Source organism: Eutrigla gurnardus (assembly GCF_963514095.1).
Source record: "Eutrigla gurnardus genome assembly, chromosome: 10".
NCBI lineage: Eukaryota > Metazoa > Chordata > Actinopteri > Perciformes > Triglidae > Eutrigla > Eutrigla gurnardus.
The window spans coordinates 19294499-19312730 of NC_139924.1; the positions used below are offsets into that span (position 1 = coordinate 19294499).

General features: G+C 42.5%; 2 protein-coding genes across 4 annotated transcripts in view; both read left to right on the forward strand.

Annotated features, from left to right (window-relative positions):
• The first annotated feature begins 93 nt into the window (after positions 1-93).
• On the forward strand, positions 94-1857 carry LOC311019427 (uncharacterized protein). Of its 2 annotated transcripts, XM_084018843.1 has the most exons (5): positions 94-144; positions 382-485; positions 695-727; positions 764-898; positions 1569-1857. In XM_084018843.1, exons 1-5 carry the CDS (start codon positions 123-125, stop codon positions 1572-1574), a joined length of 300 nt encoding a protein of 99 aa, XP_083874969.1. In that variant the 5' UTR covers positions 94-122; the 3' UTR covers positions 1575-1857. The 2 variants fall into 2 exon arrangements, with proteins under 2 accessions (XP_083874969.1, XP_083874968.1); XM_084018842.1 differs by having other exon boundaries at positions 695-898.
• A 2970-nt stretch (positions 1858-4827) lies between these two features.
• The window catches only part of igsf11 (immunoglobulin superfamily member 11), a 78826-nt gene continuing 65421 nt past the window's right edge, over positions 4828-18232 (forward strand). For both annotated transcript variants that reach the window (XM_084018829.1, XM_084018830.1), the window contains exon 1: positions 4828-5421. In XM_084018829.1, coding sequence (XP_083874955.1) covers positions 5361-5421 — 61 coding nt within the window. In that variant the 5' untranslated portion in view covers positions 4828-5360. The remainder of the gene's footprint in view (positions 5422-18232) is intronic.

Genomic DNA, 18232 nt, shown 5'->3' on the forward strand with positions numbered 1-18232 from the left:
GGCGGCTGCTGCTGCTGGGGGCGTGGTTAGTTTGGGTTAGGTGGTCGAGGTGCGGGTTATCCAGGTGTGTGTGCATCTCTGTAGTCACTGTGGCTAGTGAAAGTGTACGAGCAGGAGTAAGAATGTCATTCAGTCTGTCGTCGGGTAGGCTATTATACTATTAAGGAGGATTCACTTGATTGTCACGCTTGTCTCCGTTGACTTCAACAACAGTCGAGCCTCTGGAATCGAAGAGCAACGTGCATTTGCAATGCAGCTTCCAGTGTATTCTTTAGAAACAACATTCAAATGTGCACATCCTTGGTGACAACAATTAAGATGTTTGTATTACATGCATCCTGACACTTCAAACCTGTTTTCCATTTTATTTTGCATGTGTAGCTTTAGGCGGGGATGAGGAGGTGGTGAAGAAGGAGGACGCTCAGGAGAATAACTTAAACTGGCCCTGGAGCAAGGACAAGAAAAAAGACAAGAACAAGGATGGGGTAAGACATTTGAACGTATACATTCGTTGAACAACTTGTGCTTTGAAATGCCTCAAAATAGCTTCTCTTTTAAATCTGCTTCATGTGCAATTTCACTGCCAGCGCTTTGGCACGAAACACTGTTCTTACAATGAATTGACAAATTATGATTACTGGACTCAAACACAATCCTTGAAGATTTAGTCAAAGTCGACTTATGTCATTCTAAGGACAAGTCTCACGGGAAGGACAACAAGTCTCACGGGAAGGACAAGTCTGGAGACAAGGACAAGTCTCATGGGAAGGACAAGTCTGACAAAAAGTCGGACGGAGGCAGCAAAGAACACAAGAAGAAACACAAGGAAGGACAAAGATCCGGCAACTCCTCTTCCTCATCCTCATCCTCGTCATCTTCATCCTCCAGCAGTGATGAGGTAGGCCCAACACTGCAGTATAAATGTAGAGATTATTTTGTAATATAAAGCAGCTGTACTTGAGTGTACCAGGCCTCTGGACATCCTCAACGCCGCTCAGTTGGTGAAAGTGTTCCCACGTTGACCTTGTAATGGCAAAGTGTGATGAAATGCAGCCCAACGGGTAACATACTTGTCACGCCACATGCAAAAGTTTGGTCAATGAATCATCAGATGGTGTGTGTAGAACCTCCATCAGCAGGACAGGTCTTACCAGCAGTGCCAGTTTGAGTCAGACGTGACCCGCCACGCCCTCCAGTGTTAGTTAAAGCTCACAACGTTCACCGTAGTGGAAAAACCTTCATCTTTAGCTCATCAACCTGCAGCCAAAACATCTTTTTCCTCACAAATGACCAAAGTAAAAGGGTGGGTCAGAAGTGATAACAAGTCAGATAGGGGAGTCTTAAAATAGCTCCTGTTGTGTGATTTGTTCAATAAAAGAGAACTGCTGTTATACCAGTATGATTAGACACATCTGCTCCAAAAATGCAGACTATTTTAGTGTTTGCACTGACTTGTGTCGGCTGCCACAACGAGTTGAGATACCGAAGGAGCTGTGCCAATTAAGATGTTATTTAATAAATCATGTATCCTCTCTGCTGTAACAGCGTCGCCTTTGTGTCATTTTCAGGAATGATGGTTCCTGGGAGACCGGACTGCTCTGTTTGTCTTTTACGATCTTGTCTATTTACAAAATGAGTGTGACGCAGAACGAACTTGTCTTCCTGTCTTTTCACTGAAATATGCTGTTCTCGTGTAAACAAGGACCAACACAAAGTCATTGCCTTTCCCCCATTAGGTTCTTCTGTCAAGTAAATTGTCTTTTCTTCACCACAAGATGGCACTGTTATAATGGTCACAGTTTGAAATCCAAGTAGACAAAGTATTAACATAAATAAGAAATACTTTTCAAGATGTATATTTAAAAAAAAAAAAAACATACTTAAAGACAATGTTATTGTTTGTCATTGATTTATGTCATTTTTTTAAATGAGAAAACAGAAATGTAACAACAGAATGAATAAATGTTTAATATAATAATGTTTATTTAGATTTTAAGTGTCAAATTGTTAAATTTTCTCTTTTGGACTGAATATTGATATTCAGTGAATCTGTAATGGCTGCAGAGTATGGAACTTCCATAAAATTGCATCATGTTTAATTGGACAGTATTTTTTGTCGGTACAATCTATTTGAAAAGTAACTTCAGGTCTTTCACATCTTTTATGGTTGCGCAGAAAAAAGAAAGAAACATGGAGTGGTTTTCAGAAAGGAATCAATAATAAATCAAGTGTTCGTTTTCATGGGGCTGCTGCCCATCCATCATCATTTAAACCTATTGTTTATTTTTAGGGACTATTGAAGAGATGATTTACACATTTTATCTTGTGTATGAGGTTTCATTTGTTCCAAAAGTGTGTCTACTTTCAGAATACCATATTCACATATTCTTTCATATATTGTGTGCCTTTTGTCAGCTGGTTGAAATCTATAGGGTCCAGTGAAATCCCTTCCAGTGTGACCCCATGGGACCTTGTTTCAGAAACAATATGTTGTAACCTAAATGACGAGAAACACTTTTTTGTATTCAATGAATTACACATATAATATTCATCAAATTGCAAGATCATTTTACACATAAAGAAAATTTGCATTTTCTAGTAAAACTGTTGGCGTATTAGACAATATGCATATCTCAAAAGTAACATGTTTTTTTAAATTTTTTTTATTTAACCTTTATTTAACCAGCTTATTGAGATATACAATCTCTTTTGCAAAAGCGACCTGGCCAAGAGGCAGCAGAAGTGACGTCTCTCGCTGAAGGAATGACGCTTGTTTGTTTCGTGCTATGACGTACACATGGACGATGTGCGTTGCTCATTCTTTCTCTTCCCAGCTGATCGAAAGGTAAAACACATCAGGTAAGATCACGTGACATGTGTGCGTTGAACAGAGCTAGGTCAGCTAGCTAGCACGCCGAGGTGACGGCCATGTTAGTGACGTGCGCTGAGCGACACGAGAGACGTAGTACACTAGTTCAACAACCGGTTAAAGTCTCAAGTAAACACTTTCGACACTCCTTGATACGTCAGAGCCTAATGCGTGATTGAAATCAGCTGTATGCAGCGCTGCAAGGCAGGGAAGCGGCACCACAGCATGTGAGTTGAATGCCCCCAAAAATGTATCTCAACTTTGTTGCAATTTGATGCATAATGTGACTGTTCTTTAATCAAAAATACCAAATATGTTCTGGTTCTCAAGTGTGAGTATTTGCAACTTTTCTTTGCCCTATGAGGTAATGATGTGAGGAGATTTGGATTTCGGACTATTGATCAGACATAGGCTAACATGCAAAATATAACTTTTTTTTTACATTTTTAAAAATCAACTGATTCATCAGAAACATAAAGCAGTGTAAACAATCATGAAGATGTTCTTATTGCAGTAAAATAGCAATGTACAACATCTATTTTCATAGCCAAAATTGAAATAAACTGCAATATGTTGTAATAATAGAATCATTTTCGTCCCTTTTGATTCAGAAATGACTTGAACTTCAAATGTTGTAGCCTACTGCTTGAAGCTAGTCTGTCCTCGGGTGACACCAGCGAGCTTGAGGTCGTAGCACCAAAAGATCTAACCTGGTGCACTATTGTTGTTTCCCCTCTTGCACAACTTGCTTGAATGCAATATCACAGAAGTAGTATGACCTTTTGAGAGAGGCAGCTGAGGGTGCATGTGAGAAAAGTTTAAAGTTCAGCCCCAAAGAGAAAGATGAACGAGAGGGATGGTGAAGGCCTCAGGGGAAGCTTAAGATCATTGAATTTGTAGCTCATTTGTCTCCGTTGACAGATACATGTCTGTCAGTTTGATATAGGGCACTTCCCTCATTATGTCTTTGCCTTTTATTGTTGCCTTCTTCAAAGTCTAAGAAGGCCCCCAAAAAGTAGTTTCACTGGCCTACAATCACTTATAAAAGTCACAGTTCATCAGAACATCACTGCACTGATAATTAACATTTTGCACTATGAAAATGACCGATATAATACAAAATAAAATACTGTTATAATAGCAACAACCATCAAAGAGGCTGATTTATTCCAACATAATTGTTTTGATTAAATTATTGATTATATCAATTATTATATATTGCAGCCTACTTATCATTTACTGTAAAATAAAAGAAAAAAGAAACAAGAATAGGACTACTATTCTATTTTATCGGTTGTTCTGTGTTCGCACCGCAGGAGGGCACGAATGTCTCTCTCTCTCTCTCTCTCTCTCTCTCTCTCTCTCTCTCTCTCTCTCTCTCTCTCTCTCGCGCGCGCGCTCTCTCTCTCTCTCGTCTGGCGTCAGCGGTCTCCCAGCAACAGCCGGGCTCGAGCTCAGCTCAATCATCCGCTGCTGAGCGCCGTCGTGCAGCAAAGACGCGCTCAGACTAAAACAGGAACCCGGGTGGATTTTACCTACAAAATAAAAGCACACTGATTTCTCGCGCTCCCATTTGCTGCAGTCTTGTTTGCTCAGGCGCATCCTGGCTGACTTTACTGGACACTTTCGGTCGTCCAGTCTACCTTGGACTAAAATGTGTGGAATTTTAAGATGCATTGTTCGTTCAAAGTTATTACAAATCTTAACTGTACTTCACAAGCTAATATCACTTATATGAAACGTTTTTTTTTTTTTTCAATAATAATTTTATTATATGGGAAAAAAACGTTTTAGAACACGTTTGGCGCACACAGGTAGAGTGGAGTGAAACGGGCCGCCGGACTCGTCCACCTCGTGACACATGTCCTTGTGTGTTTTATTTTGAAAAATATCAACAGGAAATCGTACTGTTTCTAATGCTCATTTTTTTGCTCCTAGGTCCGCTTATCCACAGCAGACCAGACGAGAAACCATGGAGCGCAACAAGACGCGTTGGAGAGACTCACCAAGCGGACGGGAAAAGTGACAGTTTCTGATCTGTTTGTAAGTCACTTCCAGCGAAAATCATCCGATTTTTCTTTCTTTCTTTTCTTTTTTTTTTTTTTACACCAGAAGGTGAACATTGAGTGACTCCAAACGTGCGTAAATTGACTGGAGGTGTCAAGGAAGGAAAACGGTGTTGGAGTGACCAGTAGCTACCAAAGAACGGGGGGAAAGGGGGAGTCGAAAAGAGAGAGAGAGAGAGACGCGTGCCCCGCTGGATATAAATGCTCTCTCTGTTGTTTTTTTCGCACATTTTGAACATTTCACTTAGTTCTGGCGAAATGTCGCTCGTGTGCGCTGCGTAAAAACCCCGGACTCCTTCCGCGTCTCATGCCAGGAGACGGAACAGTTACTTCCCTCCAAGGAAACTGTTAGCGGAGCTGAGGTTTGATCAAGAGGGAGGCGCTGGGCTTCAAACTGAGAAGCGGTCACTGAACAGTTACGCACCATGGTGAAGTTTCATAACTCGGACCTATGGATAGCCTGGATGGTCATTTTCTGCATGGAGGGTAAGTTGTGTGACACTCGGAAACTTTGTGTACTAATTCCAAGCACAATTTCACCTCGTACACATCATTCTAGTAATGATTTGTTTATTTAGTTATGGGGAACTATTCCAAAGGGCTTGCATGTTTTCTATCACGTGTACAAATGATTAGTATTATATAGCTACATCTGCAACAGTACTGCAAAACAGATGTATTTGGATTTAAATTGTGCCACAGGCTCACCCCCACCCCCCCTCCTCCTCCTTAATACTGTATGTTTGGATCAGGCAGACAAATCCCCGGCATTTCCACAAAAAACTAAAGCACCGATTTAGGAGGACTTTCCCCCGGTTAGTCGCCTCTTCATCTCTCCCCAAAGCACTTTTGATTGTGCACGTCTCATCCATAATGCGCCCTGCCGTGCCCGATATCGCTTTAGCACGTCTTATCCAACCCAAGGTCTGACATGACTGCTTTTTGGAACCAACCAGGGACAACACATTCAAACTTGGCACAGTGGGAGAGTCTGTGTTATGAAATAGAAACGGAGCAGACGGTGGAGGGTTGGTATACCTGTCCGAGAGGCATGGTGAGCGGGCAGCTCAGGAGAGGAAAACCCCAAAGCACAATCACTAGACACTCCTGATTCTCCAATGGGGATGTGTGGCACAGTTTGTTGAGTCCATCGTACTTGAATCTGTTTACATGTCGACTTTTTGTTGTATAATATGATATCCATGGAATGTGGGAGTTGTCAAGCAAGTCCTTATACGAGCTTTCCTGACAGAGTTGAGGAAATAAAACGCAACATTAACACAGCAACATGTCACAGCAATGCCATTAATGACAAGATTCATGACACATGAGCATCATATGTAAATGTACATGGTGTAGGCTAATGAGTGGAGGTGATGGAAATGCATTATGAAAAACGAATGAGTTCATTAAACCCATCTTTTACATGTATTGATCTTTATTATTTATTAAAATAGCAAAGCAGGGCAGACAAGTGCTATATGCCAACCAAGTCCTATAGGGCCTCATGTCAGAACACAAAAAGCTTTTCCACTGAACCATGTACACACACACACACACACACACACACAAACACACACACACACACACACACACACACACACACACACATTTGCGACAGCCTGACATGTCAATTTGGACAGAATGATTGTGTGAGATCGAATTGTGTCCTGATTGCCCAGGTGTTTCACTCCGCTGCTCACTTAACTGTATACCTCTGGAGTGAATGGATGAATGGTGTCTTGTCAGCTTTACTCAGGGTTACACGCACGCACACGCCCACACACGTGTGCACAAGCTTTTTGAATTTGACCAGTCTGACCCTTTTTGTCTGATAAAATGATTTTTTTTTTAAGAAAACAAACAATTGTGGATTGTGACCACTCTTTATTTTTCTTTATTCTCCCTGGAAGTGCTTCACATGTCCGTCCATCCATCCATTGTCTACTGCTTATCCTGTTATCAGCCACTGCAATGACTGTGTGTCAAGTCGTCAAATGACTTTATAGAAAGAACAACCTGCTTGGCATGTAAGAGCTCATCAGCTCTATTAACACGCAGGCTAGTCAGAAAGCAGCTGCAATCACAGGGCAGTTTTTCTTCTCTTGCGTCTTGGTGGGGAGCTGCCAGTTTCTATAAATACATTCTGATGCAGCAAAGTCTGTATTGATTGTGGTTGCTTGTTTAGGCTGTGTGAACTGACCTCCACTTTTGGCATGTCAGACATTGTCACTGCATTGATCTGATCTGTTCATTATGTTAGCGGACACCAGATTGTTTTTGTTACGCAACAAACGCCTGAAAAAAGTTTCACTTTTGTTTCACTTGTGCATTTTTAACAAACAAATAAAAAAAAAGTGGGGTTTATTTTTGGCATAAAAGCATCCAGTACTCACTTGACGTAATACTCGACCTTAAAAGGAGGTGGAAAGAGCAAAGTTTTGAAAAGCAGAAAACTGTGAGCGACCGTGACAGGAGGAAGTAATATTCCTAAATGACTTGGACATGTGTCAGCGGCAGCCAAGTTTGTACTTTCAGCATTAGTTGGAGGACATGTCATGTCGCTCTTCCGCCATCAACCCTCCCAAGTCACACATAAATATTGTATCCTCTCCTCTCAATTAGAAATAGGGATCTCACATCTCCACAGGAGAAGAGAAGTTGAGCCGTTCCAATCTGCAGTGGTGAAAACATTTGGAGAAAGTTTGTAAAAACTAAAAGAATAAACAGTGGAGTCTCTATGTCGATAAACTGATTGGTTCGGCTGTTGCTACAATGAACCCCCATGGCGATACCAACAGAGAGCGGCTCTGTCCGCCATGCCTCGATTTAACGATTCACCCGGAACAACCCTCGAGGGTGTTGCAGGGGACCGATCCGGAGGTGCAATCAATTTTGAACAAATTGAATCCAAGCAGAGGTGGTGGCTCTGAACTTCTGAACAACGACTGCTGTTTGTTTTGGTTGTCTGCGTCAAGTATCTCTTATAGAACATTTGGAATTTCTTTGGATTTAGCCTCCAGACTTCGATCCCGCTATCCTGCATGTGTGAAATGAAGAGTCCAGCAAGGACGAGCGGCACTCGAGCATAAATAAAAATGACAACACAGACTGTTTCTTCAGCTCATTGATATTCAGGGCATTCACGTCTGCATCAAAGCTGAACTTAGACCACCTCCCTTCTCCACTTTCTCTGTGAGCTTGTTAACCTTTTTGAGGATCTGCTAAAAGTCCTGGCCTGATTGTTGTTTACATGGTCTCCTTTTTTCAGTTTGCTGATTTAATTTCAGTCAAACATAATGGCTGCATTGTATCAGTGAGGATGATTTTAGGATTTGCTGGCCAAAGGTAGACAAAAGTTGGTGGACAAGTTATTTTTCTGTCAATAACTACATTGATAGTAAATCACCAAACTCATGTTTACTGTGCTTTTCTGTTGCCTCTTCAAAGCGATTGCCTTTTCAGTTAATTCTTCTCGTCATCATTTGCATGTAAAGATAATGAGGGATAAGAGAGGAGAGTGTTAAAGAGCTGCAAGGCTCAGCAGGCCATTTAAACACAGCCACCCTTGTAATCTCAGGTGATCTTGCAGCTTTTTTTCATAACAAAATGCATCTAGCATTACATACAGCAAAAAAAAAAAAAAAAATCCCACTAATGCAGAATGCATATGACAGAAAATCCTGTCTGTGTCAGTTTTTAAGTAGCGTTTTTTTTTTCTTTTTTCTTTTTTTTCTGCTCTTTCCGCCTGCTGCTAAAAAGGAGCAGCTGGAACAAGAGTGTTGGACAGATGGAACTTTCCACCTCGATTATTTTTCTCACTAAAAATAGCTCCTCAAAAAATTAAAAGAGCCCTGGGACCGCTTGCAAAGTGCATGTGCGTGTGTGTGTGTTTGAGCGACGGGGAACTTCAGACGACGGGGTCCTCGGATGATGGCGACGGCAACGGCCAGCCGGGGAGTGTAAATGAATAAATGATGGGCAGATATTTGGAGGAAGAGAGTGCAGCATTTGCACCGGGTCCCACGGTCTCTTAAGCACACATTAAACTAGACCCCGTAGAGTCCACAGGCTGCTCTGCTGCACGGCAGTTGGCCAAGCATCTGGGGCAAACATCTGATTCGGTCAGTTCACAGAGGTTTGGGGCTTTGAGGTTTTGGGGTTGGTTGAACCTTTTTTTTTTTTTTTAAATCAGAGAGTCATGAGCGAGTCAGGAGTGTGTGTGGAGCAGGGTGATGCTGTTGATGCTGAAATCAGTTGTTTTTTAGCGGCAGTTGGGCTAAATTATTAAAAAAATTGTGATGGAAGTATAGGGTGTGCTTTGTCAAAGCTGATCTAAAGCTAGGTGGTACGCTTGTCAAAATAGTTTCAGATTCAGGTTGGTCTATAACACTTGGCTGTCCAGTGAGAGTTCATTCATTTTGGATGAGCGACTGTCACCGCCGCATCATTCTTTGTGGAGGAATTGTGTGAATGAAGCTTTCCAACTCTCATTTTATGACACGATAGACGTTTCATCAGCGTTACGAGACGGTTGCCAAGAAAATCTGCGTTGCAGTACGGATAAAATTATAGATCAATCTTCGTATGTTTGAGCCACAAGATAATTGCCCTGAGCAGCAAGATGACTTATTGACCTGATAGTTGGTTAAGAACCTGCGTAAAAGCGACGCCTCCACATGCGTAAATCAAGCACGGAAAAGGAATCGCTGTAGTCCTGCAACAGTGCTTTGTGCGTTGAAATTCAAAAAGCCGTAAAAATCCACACTTTTGTCCAAAAAAAACCAAACAAACAAGACGACGACGGCCAAAATGAAGCCTCAAAATGCCAGTCCACAAGTCCAGTGAGCTGCATGGATTTCTATTGAAAAGACCACAAAACATGAGTGAATATACATCATTTATTCATATAAAACAGCATTTTGGTCTGTGGCAGATTGTACCATTCGGATGAGACCATCGTTTTTAACTTGATTTGTGTGTGTGTGTGTGTGTGTGTGTGTGTACGTGTGAAGAGCCCTGGGCTTATACATATTTAAGGCGGATGTCTTCCTCCTGTCGTGGTACCCTGAAGATACTCTACATCAAATAAGTAGTTTTGCTTTGCTGACTCTTGATGTTTTACAGGACCTTTGCTGACAGGACTCATCGTGGAGCTTTTTGCTACATGCAGCCATAATATTAAGGTGGTCATAACAGAGCTTTGATGAGTTTCATATGGTAAAAAAAGATGAAACGTTTACGAAGATTCAGCTCATAACCCTGACTATCATTAAGTTTTAGTTTCCTCCTTACTTGCATGACAAATTCATGTTTAACAGTTGCTTCCTGTCAGGGATTGTCCCAAAGGCTCAGGATGAACAAAGAGTGTGCAAAAAGTCTCTTTAATCCCATGAATGCTAGCAAAGTCATGAGTGTGAGCAAGACTCCTCGAGGGGCAATTTGTGACCAAGACAAATTTGGGACATTCAAGTTTACTCTATCTATCTAGCAACCTAAACCAAAGACAAAATGGGGTTTTCCACAGATCGCCCTTGAACAGATAATTGTTGTTACTTGACTCTTGCGCAAGAGCTTCAGAAAAAACCATCAGAAAAATGTAAACCTATTTTATCCATTAGTTGACTTGTATTTTACAAAACCATTTCCTCGTATCGTGTGTGTGTGTGTGTGTGTGTGTTTGAGCGCGTACGCATGTGAGATATATTGCGGCTCTCAATCAGGGTCTGCCAGAGGGTCGTTACGTTGATCTCTGGTATTACCAAGAATAGTTGCTGTGTTTATCATTGTAAGCCTTTATGAGCTCAGATCAATGGTGAAGGAAACGCTCCATGCACTCATTAGTCCCGTGTGTGTGTGTGTGTGTGTGTGTGTGTGTGTGTGTGTGTGTGTGTGTGTGTGTGTGTGTGTGTGTGTGTGTGTGTGTGTGTGTGTGTGTGTGTGTGTGTGTGTGTGTGTGTGTGTGTGTCCTCAAATTCCCCAGGCAAATAAATGACTGTGCATCCCAAAGGACCAAGGTTTCCCCCCATACTGTAATGACCTCATAAATTGATCAACCAATCACAAATCCTTAGGTTCTAGACAGTCAGTTGGTCTTTTTGCCTCACTAGGCAAATTCACGCTCTCCAGTGAGCTTGATGTTAAGCTGAATCGGTTGGTTTCAGCTGTTCATTTTCATGCATAGCCTTTTGATTTGATCAGTCAAACCTTTTGTAAATAAACTGAACAATCTTTTAAAAACATAAAAAGAAAATTGATCTTCCCTTCAGAAGGCATTTGGGGCTTTTCGCGTGCCGCTTGTACACCGTGTCGTCATGAGGCAACAAGTTAGTGAGGTTTAGTATATAGTTGGGCATAATATGTCACTTGTCCAGCGCACATACGCGGATGCATTTAGGTTGCAGACTTCATGGCGTACAAATGACACGTGTCATGTATACGCCATATGGTGAGAGAAGGCTGGGGGCCGTCGCAGTACAAATTGCTTAATTGAGGTAATTCCGGGTCTGCAACTTATTGTAGTAATTCCTATAATTGGAGCAAATTATTCATCCAACTTCTTACCCCTTGTGACACCCAGCATGTGTATGTATGTGCAGGTCCATGAAGACAGACGTTGCACTGCATTTCCAGTCGCCCTTGAGGAAGAATGGATGGTTTTAGGTCAGCGTTTCCTGACACGAGGGAGCCCTGACGCAGGGACTATATATTTATGTAGGTGTTTTCAAATGTATGGCCTTGCATCGCTATCAATTGACTCGATGACTAAATGACCTCACAGCACTTGACGGATCCAGCAGCTGAACTCAGCTGAGAGATCATGCACATCCTGTGGCCTGCTTTGTGTGCGTGGTAGTTCATTGAGTTGTCTTGACCATATAATTGCGCGAGCTCTAAAAATACACCGGATAATTTCATATGAGGAATGCAATTTTATAAATTGCTCGTTGTTGCGCACAGCGAGTTGCCTGTGCTCTCCTGTAACGGCTACCTTTTTAACAGCTTAAGAGCAGCTCCAGAAATGACTTCCGAGGGTAGAGATCTCACACATGACGTGGTTTTCCAAATAAGATGGGAAACATTTGCTGCCGTGTGCAGAATCTTTCTTTTGTGTTCGGGGGAAAACATCCTCCATCATGTTTTTATGCCTCTGACGGCAGCATGTTGGTTCAGTTTATGTCTGTGGTCTGTGATAGCCGATAAAATGAGGTGTCGTCCTGACAATGGAGCGAAAATGTAGAATGCTGCAAAAATGACGAGAATGGAAGGGAACAAAGTGAAAAAGGGGACAGATTCTCCTGCATTAAATATGCCCAGGGCTTTTCACAGCCATAGGTAATTCATAAACTGGCTGTTGGGGTAAGAAACTGCTGTTTTATTTGTGCATGCTATTTTCATGCAGTTCAACGTCTCTACTCTCGAAGTCTATTAACAGGAAACGCAGTTTTGGAAGGCAGCAGGGAGGCAAAAATAATAAAAAAAGGGTTAAAGGTTTCATATAATCTGTTAGTTTTGGCCATTGCAATGACCAAGATAACTGCTGAACACAACTACAGAGCATAAAGGGCATATGTGATGCAAAAACATAACACTGACACATCTGAAATATAGCCACATGTGAAAAGATCAAATTAAAGTGAATTGGATAAAGTAATGCCATTTTGTTTCCAAATGGAACAAAATAAATCAAACCTTAGTTATTTGGAAGAAAAAAACAAAGGCAAATGTTCACATTTTGCACCACAGTTTACAGCCCGACTTCAGGGTTTCTCTGAGGAAGTTGGTTAGTGGAGTTGGGACGGTGACCCGTTGGGTCAGCGCCACACTCGAACCACTACAGTGTTAAATGATCTGGTTAGTAAGGACACAGAAATGAGATGTCCCACTCTGTAAGTGTGTGTTGACTGCCCGCGTCGCTCCCTGTAGGAAACGTTGAGCGTCGGCTCTCCATAGTTTCATTATTAGTCTCTCTTTTGTCCAGCGCCCTGGAGCTCACTTGTTCTTGTGCTCTCTCTCTCCCTCTCTCTCTCTCACTCTTTTAGATTGACAAGTCCAACTTCACTCCTCTCTTTCTCCTCACCTCCGACTTCATTGCACCCTTGTATTCGTGGTTTGCTTTCCAAATTCACTCTCTTTCACAGTCTTTCTCTTTCACTCTCCGTTCCCCCCCCTTGCCTCTCTCTCTCACACACTCTACGTTTCCCTCCCCTCGCCCTCCCTTTTTTTTTCGGCGTCCTCACAAGCGACTTTCCAGGGATGAGACTGTAAAGTGGTCCCCGCTTGTTCTGTCCTCGCAGACGCCGAACGAGCATGTCAAACGTGATGCATGTGAACAGCCAGGAAGGAAGGCGCATTAAGGCGCCGAGAGAGAGAGACGGAGAGAGACAGAGAGAGAGAGAGCGAGAGAGAGAGCCCATCTGTGAATTGTTACGTTGCCGCCGTTGCGTCTAACGGAACAGGAGGGTGCACAGGTGTATGAGTGCAACACACACCCGATGACCTTTCAAACTCATTTCAGAGTGTACGTTTTTGCAATACATGTGCGTTCCTACGTGAACATACACAAATATATACACACACAAAACATCATATTTGCCACCTGAGGTCTTAAACACCTTGTTATAGTATTATCTCACAGAATGACTCACAGTTTCCATTTTACGAAACTTTTCTGTGTTCTTTTCTGTAATTTGGCATGTTGGTTTACCTTTGCCCACTAAGCCTAGCTGAGAGCGTAGTCTACATTTCGATGGAATAAAAAAAAAAAAGAGAGAAGACGAGCACTCTTTTTCTATATCCTGGGAGACTTTCTTCTCGTGGCGACCACGTAGGCGGTGTTAGTCTAACAAGAATATGAGGGGCATAGATATCAGGGGGCACCATATGCTGCTATGCCCCTTCAACTCTTAATCCGTGCCTCCTACCGATTATCTGGTTGCCCTCCCTGACAGCCTGGAGACTGGTGGAGAGTGGGGGGCAGGGAAACACTGTCCAGTACGCTGCACACTGCTTTGTGTTTGTAATGTGCTCAATTTGCACAAATCCACTCGGCCCTAAATACTTTTGCCAGAATGTGAAAGTCCACATTTTCACACACACACACACACACACACACACACACACACACACACACACACACACACACACACACACACACACACGGACATGGACGGACCTAACCACCCACCCACGCATGACACACAAAGAACCTCCACCCCGCCCTCCCACACACATTCAAATCACAAGGATATTGCGCAGACTTAACTGATAATTCCAGATAGCAGTATTGTCACAGACCCTGCTGACACACTATGTGTGTGTGTGTGTGTGTGCATGTCCTATTTGTCCACCATCCTACAAAAAGCCTTTTAAGTAGATCCCAGCTATTGGAGGAGCTTTAAATAAGCATAAAACAATAATGCAATGTCTGCCCATGCACATTTGTCCCACATGACATGGACTGAGGGGATAACTGAGGGTGGACTCTATTCAGTCAACCAACTTTGGATAAATACATTGATGCTGACTTTTATAAGACCAAACAATTTCAACCAATAATATTGTGACATCCACCCATCCATCAATCAATCTGCAACTTTCTGTCCTCTGTAGCTCCGCATCGTTCTACATTCTAAGCCTGCCCAATTTTGTAGCGGTCCAATCGAATGCGAAGGATTTTGATTTTAAATCCGTCTTGCAAATATTGCTCACAGCACAGAAGCTGTACCCTGCAATGACATGTCAAAATAGCGGCTGTGAAAAGGGCCTCAAACAACACACAGTTTTTACTTTCTCAGCTGAAATAACAATAGCGGTGCTCGAATAATGGCACACGGATGATTCACCTTAGCTCCAAGTCGAGAGAGCATGGCTGGAAACTCTTGACTTCACTCTGTGCTGTTGAGTTGTTACAGTAAGGATTTGGTTAATAAATTAAACCTTTTCTTTACTGTGTTCACATGCAGCTTCCTTCTCCTACGTTTGATATACATTTGCCTCCGCTGTAATTGTATTATCACCAAATTAAAACCCAGTTGCTTCTTCATTTTTATGCCCGAGGAGGCCGTGACTTGCTTGCTCTCCTCCTCTGATGAGCTGCGAGCGGCTGATCCATAGCCAGCTTGTCCACTAAGAGGTGATTTGTGAATATGGAACAATGTGTAAACTATTGAGCCAAGGCCCAAATCATCTGCTAAGACGGGCTTTGCTGCAGATTATGGCTGTCATTTGGTCTGTGACCCTGGCTTATGGATAGCTTTGGCTTCTATTTGATCAGTTCAGTGACACAAGAGCGAGACCTTGCGTGCAAACACATGTACACACACACACACACACACAGTTGGAGATAACCGGCTGTAGAAGGACGTCAGTCCACACTTTGTTATAAGTAACACCATGTGAACTGCTATATATCGGTCCACTCGTTTTACATGTTGTTGTTGATCACCATGGCTTGTCCTACATCCAAATCCAGTCGGACGTGTACCAGAAGGAGAGGACTGCTATGTTAAAATGTTGCCCAGAGCAGCGTCACTCAAAGGACTTTGTATCCAGGTGAAAACATCGTACATGATAGTGCCTGGACTGATAGTGGCTGATCTCTCTGTGCTACTCCTTTTCAAATTAAAACGAGAGAGTGTGACTTTCCCCAAGATAAACAGCGGATTGGATTTGAAGATTTACACTGATTTATATTCCCAAGGGGCCGCAGTTCTGAAGATATGTAGCTTGGTAGGAAATGCTCCGCTGCCTGCTAATTTCCTCTTGATTGTCGCTGACGGTCTGCCAGCCAGCGACCTGTGATCAGAAGGCGTGACGGGTTACATGCAGCATGGTGAAATCAGATCAATTTGGTTTTGTGAGCTTGTTTTCGCTATTTATATGCTATCAGAAGCTGCGGTATTTGAAATTGGATCTAGCTGAAGCTCAGAATATGTGTAGCGTGATCAAGTTGTGATTTCATTTCATATTCCTGAAGCTGCTTTTTTTTTTTTTTGTATGAGCTGAAGGTTTTTAATATTGGTAGCCTGGAAAACATGGTGTGGAAATACATGTTGATCAAACGTGCAGAGAATGCAATCTTGTGACATTGCAAAAACATTGTATTATTTATTTTCATTTATCAGGAGGCCGTCATCTTCATTGGAGAAGATTCTATCAAATGTCATGGTTGTGGATATAATATTGCAACTTCACCAACATGTGAAATGTAAACAGGAAATAGCTATCCGCCTAGGGATGAATTTTGTGGCACACCTGCATCAACATTTTTTTTTATCAATATGAGTAAACCTTAGTGAAGTATCGTGATTTAAGTAATAAAAAAAAAAGACAATTGGGAGTCTTTGAATAATTTCCTGCCTTTTGTAAGAACGATCCAGGAGATTTGGAGAAGTAATGGCTCGTTAATTATTAATACACAAAGGACACATTGAAAATCATTAGGAACACTTTTAAATAGATTCTTGAAGTGAAAGAAAGTGTGCATTTGTGTGAGATCGTGGTGGTTGAAATGCATGATGGTATGGTTTTTTTGTCCTACTGTTCCTACAAATGGAGTCTCCTGTGGTTATTTGTTTATTGTCATCCGCTCTCATACAAACACACGCACACACACATACACATACACACACACACACACACACACACGTCCACACAATGTCAAATAATCCAATTAGCTACCATCTCGCCAATTGGGATAATTAGCCTGAGACTATTAAGTCGTTTTCTCCCCGTGCACTATCACAACTGTAATTATGTCAAAGCAACAATGCTCTGCAATTACAGTCCACTTTCATTGCTTCATAGTGATGTGATGTCGGTAAAGATGGCAGAAGGGCGCCGAGATGATAGAACTGCACTATATAATATTGATGCAGAAAGGAACCACAGGATGGGTGAAAGCGAGAGCTCAGTCGGGGAGAGCGGGACCGCGAGTATTCTCGCGGGGGGAGGACGCATTCGAACGTTTCGTAAACATTTCTCATAATCAATGGCTGAATATGAAGCCATCCGTCTTCTCTGGCCTGTAAACGGTTGACATTTTCCCGTAATTAAAGCTGCGAGATGAAAATGCTGGGTTTTTAAGGATGACATGAGATGATCAGACTGTACTCGGCTTCAGGGTGCTTTATCAACGCGGGACAATGTCACCGTCCCACAACGATCTCTCCGTAGTTAGGGGGTGATTTCCCCATCGGAATTTGGCTCTCCAACGGCCAGGGTCTTCCTCTATTGTGCATTGTAATTAGGCTGAATGGGGCTATGTAATGCTTTCAGAGTGGGTGTGAAACACAGAGATATGTCGCCTGTCTTTATTTCTGCACCACTGGGTGATGAGAGGGACGTGGAGATGTGTGTTGTATATTAGAGTACAATGGGGAAAAATGAGTCTTTGTTAAAATCAGGAATGAGAGGGCTCACTGACTACCATCAGTGTGTCTGCACAGCAACATGAGACACTATTCACCATTAATAGAATAAAAGATGAAAGCTAATGAACACATGTTGTACAGAGGAGCCCAAACAGCTACTCTGTAACGGATTACACCGCTGCCATGCCCATCGGAGAGAAGAGAAAAAAAAAAATGACTCCAAATCTTAATGAATCCTCATTTGAATTAGGATGGAAAATGAATAAGTGCCATTTGGCTCGTGCGTAGCTGGTTATCAAAGCCTCACAGATCAGCGAGAGGCAGAATAAACTCTGAAAGGTACGTGAGAGGGAGAATAACCGGAGACCAGTTGACTGTAAATGGGGATGTGAGAGTGAAGCCGGGAGAGCAAATCAGCCGCAGAGGTAGATTTCACATCTGGTTCAACAGTCTGGATGAGGAGAGACCTGGGAAGCTGAGAGTGAGGGAGGAGATGCAGGACTATTATTCGCTTTTAACGGTTATGTTTAGAGAGAAATGAAAGGAATGGAGGGCTATGTTCTTGTACTGCACATAACTCGTGTGCGAGTTGTCCGGGTGGAAACACAATGCAGGACTGGGCTTCACGTTCCAACACATACCCCCCCTCAATCCTAGCCTAAAAGTAAACCTCATGAACCTTCAGTTATCTGTTTTTGCCACTAAATGAATTCTCTCTCTGCTGATATTTTACTATGGCAGCTATTTTAAGTAATTCCTCTCCCCTCCTCCTCCCTTCAACTCCAAAACATCTGGAGCTCACCATAGCCTAAATCCCTCCCTGTTAAACCATGTAACACTTGTTTGCTCCTCGCCATCCCTCGATCTTCCGCTTTCAGTTCGGAGGGCCGAGGGCTCTTGACAACCCGAATGCTTGATTTCCC